Here is a 4,155-nt window from a genome sequence, read left to right as displayed (position 1 = left end):
GTGTGTCCCCGGTGTGTGTGTCCCCCCCACGGTGTGTGTCCCCCCCCCGGCAGACCAGGGGGGAGGACATCGTGCAGGAGATCTTCGACGCCTACAGGAGCAAGCATCACGCCTCCCAGTAAGCGCCCTGGGATGGGGGGGGATGGAATTAATTCCCCAAAACTCTCCAAAAAAACTCCATGAAATAACTAAATCCCGGGGGGGTGGTGGCTTTTGTCCCCTCCTGAGCGGGTCCCTCTGTCCCTCCCTCTCCTCCAGGTTTGTCCTGCAGCGGGAGAAGCACTTCCATTACCTGAAGAGGGGTTTGCGGCAGCTCTCCTCGGCCTACGAGGTACCGGGGCCACCGTGTGTCCCCCCCTCTGCCCTCTCGGTTGGGGACAACCACCCCTCACCTTGGGGATGTCACCGGTGTCACCGTGTCCCTTCTTTGCCCTCCGGCTTGGGGACAACCACCCTTCACCCCGGGGGTGTCACCGGTGTCACCGTGTCCCTTCGTTGCCCTCCCACTTTGGGGGGGACAACCCTTTGCCCCGGGGTTGCCACCATGAGGGACAACCCTTTGCCCCAGGACTGCCACTAGGGTTGTCACCGGTGCCATTGGTGTCACTGTGTCCCTCCTCTGTTGGGGGGGACAACCCTTTGCCCCGGGGGTGTCACTGTGTCCCTCCTCTGCCCTCTGGGTTTGGGGGGACAACCTTTCGCCCCAGGGTTGCCACCAGGGTTGTCACCAGTGTCACTGTGTCCCTTCTCTGCCCTCCAGGCTGGGGACAACCACCCTTCACCCTGGGGTTGTCACCGGTGTCACCGTGTCCCCACTCTACCCTCTGGCTTGGGGACAACCACCCTTCACCCTGGGGTTGTCACCAGTGCCACCATGTCCCTTCTCTGCCCTCTGGGTTGGGGGGACAACCCTTCGCCTTGGGGTTGTCACCAGTGTCACTGTGTCCCTCCTCTGCCTTCTGGGTTTGGGGGGACAGCCTTTCACCCTGGGATTGTCATCGGAGTTGTCACCGGTGTCACCGTGTCCCCACTCTACCCTCTGGCTTGGGGACAACCACCCTTCACCCTGAGGTTGTCACCGGTGTCACCGTGTCCCCCCTCTGCCCTCCAGCTGGGGGGGACAACCCTTTGCCCCGGGGTTGTCACCGGGGGGGGACACCCTTCACCCCAGGGCTGCCACCAGAGTTGTCACCATGTCCCCCCTCCACCTTCCAGCTTGTGGGGACAACCCTTCACCGGTGTCCCCTGGGGTGAGGCTGGTCCCCGCAGGGATGCCCTGGGGTGGGGGTTAGGAGGGTTGTGCTGCCCGTCAGGGGTCTCTACCTGCTCAGTGTCACCCCCGGTGTCCCCCCCTGTCCCCCCGCAGTGCCTGGACGCCAGCCGGCCCTGGCTCTGCTACTGGATCCTGCACAGCCTGGAGCTGCTGGACGAGCCCGTCCCCGACTCCGTCGCCTCCGAGTAAGTGACACTTTGAGGCTGGGGGGGGGGACATGGAACCACAGACCCACGATTTTTGGAGAGGGGGGGACACCCTGCACAGCAAGACCCATCTATGTCCCCAGGGGGGTGACCCACGTGATGGTGGAGGTGCCACCTCCCGCTGTCCCCGCGCGCTGGCGGGGGAGCACAGCAGGGCTTTGTCCTCCCCGTCACCATCAATGCCACCCATTCTTGTGGCCTTGGTGACGGGGGAGAGATAACCCCCCCCCTGGCCTTGACCTTGAAGGAAGCGGGGGGGGGGGACACACGATCCACAAAGGCTTGGTCACCCCCCCAACTTCATCCCACGTGGAGCTGGGGATGGGAGGGATGATTTGGGGGGGTGTCTCCTGGTGGGAGATATCACCCCAGCGGGTGCTGGGGAGCACTGAGTCCCTTCCCCTTGTGTGTGTGTGTCCCCCCCAAAGTGTCTGCCAGTTCCTGAGCCGCTGCCAGAGCCCCAAGGGTGGTTTTGGGGGGGGCCCCGGGCAGTACCCCCACCTCGCCCCCACCTACGCCGCCGTCAACACGCTCTGCATCATCGGCACCGAGGAAGCCTTCGGCATCATCGACAGGTATGGGGTGGGGAGGGGGTCTGGCTAGCTTGGGGGGGGTTCTGGCTAGTTATGGGGGGGGGTCTGGCCAGCTGGGGGGAGGCAGGGTGCCTGTGTGTCCCCCCCCTGGCCCCCCAGCAGCCCCCTTGGCTCTCGCAGGAAGAAGCTGCTGGAGTACCTGCACTCCCTGAAGCAGCCCGATGGCTCCTTCCTCATGCATGAAGGTGGCGAGGTGGACGTCAGGTGGGTTCCTGGTGTCACCGTGGGGGTCTGGTGCCACCGTGGGGGGCCGGTGTCACCGTGGGGGTCTGGTGCCACCATGGGGGGCTGATGCCATGGCCCTGAGCACCCACCACCTCCCCCAGGAGTGCCTACTGTGCCGTGGGGGGCCGGTGTCACCGTGGGGGTCCGGTGCCACCATGGGGACCTGATGCCATGGCCCTGAGCACCCCCCACCTCCCCCAGGAGCGCCTACTGCGCTGCCTCGGTGGCCTCCTTGACCAACCTCCTCTCGCCCACGCTCTTCGCCGGGACGGCCGAGTGGATCGCCAGGTGAGAGCTGGTGTCCCCAACCTCGGGGGGGGACAGGTTGGGGGATGGGTTTGGTGCCACCCTGACCCCCCTCCTCCCATTTTCTTCACCCCCCAGGTGCCAGAACTGGGAGGGTGGCATCGGTGGGGTGCCGGGGATGGAGGCCCACGGTGGTTACACCTTCTGCGGCATGGCCGCCTTGGTCATCCTGGGCAAGGAACATCTGCTGAACCTCCGGAGCTTGCTGGTGAGTGCCACCACGCTAGGACTTGGGGGGGTCCTGACCTCTTGGTGGTGTCCTCGACGTCCTGGGGGGGTCACCCCCTTCCTCTCTGTCCCCCTCCCCTGTCCCCGCAGCGCTGGGTGACGGGCCGGCAGATGCGCTTCGAGGGTGGCTTCCAGGGTCGCTGCAACAAGCTGGTGGACGGGTGCTACTCCTTCTGGCAAGCTGGGCTCCTGCCCCTGCTCCACCGTGCCCTCCATGCCAGGGGTGAGTTGGCAACTTGGGGGGGAAGGGGGGGGTCTCCTGGCTTCCTCTGCCCCCCCCAAAACGGGAGGGAACAAAGCAGAGAGTAACTTGGGTGTCTTGGGCATCCCCATGTCCCTCTTCTTGGGGGAAGTTCATGCTTTGGGCAACCTGGGCTCCTGCCCCACTGTGCCCTCCATGCCAGGGGTGAGTTGGCCACTTTGGGGGGGGTCCCAGCTTCTTCTGCCCCCCCAAAACAGGAGAAAACAAAGCAGAGAGTAACTTGGGTGTCTTGGGCATCCCCTTATCCCTCTTCTGGGGGGGGCTGCTGAATCCTGGGGGGCAATTCATGCTTTCCCAGGGGATAGAGAGTAACTTGGGTGTCTTGGGCATCCCCATGTCCCTCTTCTTGGGGGAAGTTCATGCTTTGGGCAACCTGGGCTCCTGCCCCACTGTGCCCTCCATGCCAGGGGTGAGTTGGCCACTTTGGGGGGGGTCCCAGCTTCTTCTGCCCCCCCAAAACAGGAGAAAACAAAGCAGAGAGTAACTTGGGTGTCTTGGGCATCCCCTTATCCCTCTTCTGGGGGGGGCTGCTGAATCCTGGGGGGCAATTCATGCTTTCCCAGGGGATTTTTGGCAGTGAGACCAGACGTCTTGATGGGTTCCCAAGATGGGGGGGTGGTGTCACCTTCCTGGGACCTGCAGGGTATTTCACCCCCCTTTTTCCCCCCCTCAAGGTGACACATCTCTCAGCATGAGACGCTGGATGTTTGACCAGCTGGCGCTGCAGGAATACATCCTCCTCTGCTGCCAGTGCCCAGCCGGGGGGCTGCTGGACAAGCCGGGCAAGTGAGTATCAAACCTGGGATGCCACGAGGTGGGGAGGGGGCCCAGTGGCCCAGACACCCCCCCCCTCCCTGATCAGCACCCCAATTTCTATTTTTTTTTCTCTCCCCCCGTGAAAGATCCCGGGATTTCTACCACACGTGCTACTGCCTGAGCGGGTTGGCCATCGCCCAGCACTTCGGTAGCGGTGACCTCCACCAGGAGGTGGTCCTGGGGGTCCCCGAAAATCGGCTGGTAAGTGCTGGGGCAAAGCCGTGGGCACTACTTGCCCCCCCCCCC

The 4,155-nt window shown here is 64.1% G+C and overlaps 1 protein-coding gene across 1 annotated transcript in view; it reads left to right on the top strand.

Moving 5' to 3' along the window:
* LOC106891948 (protein farnesyltransferase subunit beta-like) overlaps positions 1 to 4,155 on the top strand; it is a 30,645-nt gene that overhangs the window by 25,288 nt on the left and 1,202 nt on the right. The window contains exons 6-12 of the mRNA XM_014948779.1: positions 1,908 to 2,054; positions 2,193 to 2,276; positions 2,499 to 2,585; positions 2,682 to 2,811; positions 2,922 to 3,054; positions 3,768 to 3,879; positions 3,996 to 4,110. Of these exons, the coding sequence (XP_014804265.1) occupies positions 1,908 to 2,054; positions 2,193 to 2,276; positions 2,499 to 2,585; positions 2,682 to 2,811; positions 2,922 to 3,054; positions 3,768 to 3,879; positions 3,996 to 4,110 (808 nt within the window). The remainder of the gene's footprint in view (positions 1 to 1,907; positions 2,055 to 2,192; positions 2,277 to 2,498; positions 2,586 to 2,681; positions 2,812 to 2,921; positions 3,055 to 3,767; positions 3,880 to 3,995; positions 4,111 to 4,155) is intronic.

This window comes from Calidris pugnax, unplaced genomic scaffold (assembly GCF_001431845.1).
Source record: "Calidris pugnax isolate Ruff unplaced genomic scaffold, ASM143184v1 scaffold107, whole genome shotgun sequence".
Taxonomy (NCBI): Eukaryota; Metazoa; Chordata; class Aves; order Charadriiformes; family Scolopacidae; genus Calidris; species Calidris pugnax.
This window is presented reverse-complemented; position numbering and strand designations above follow the sequence as displayed.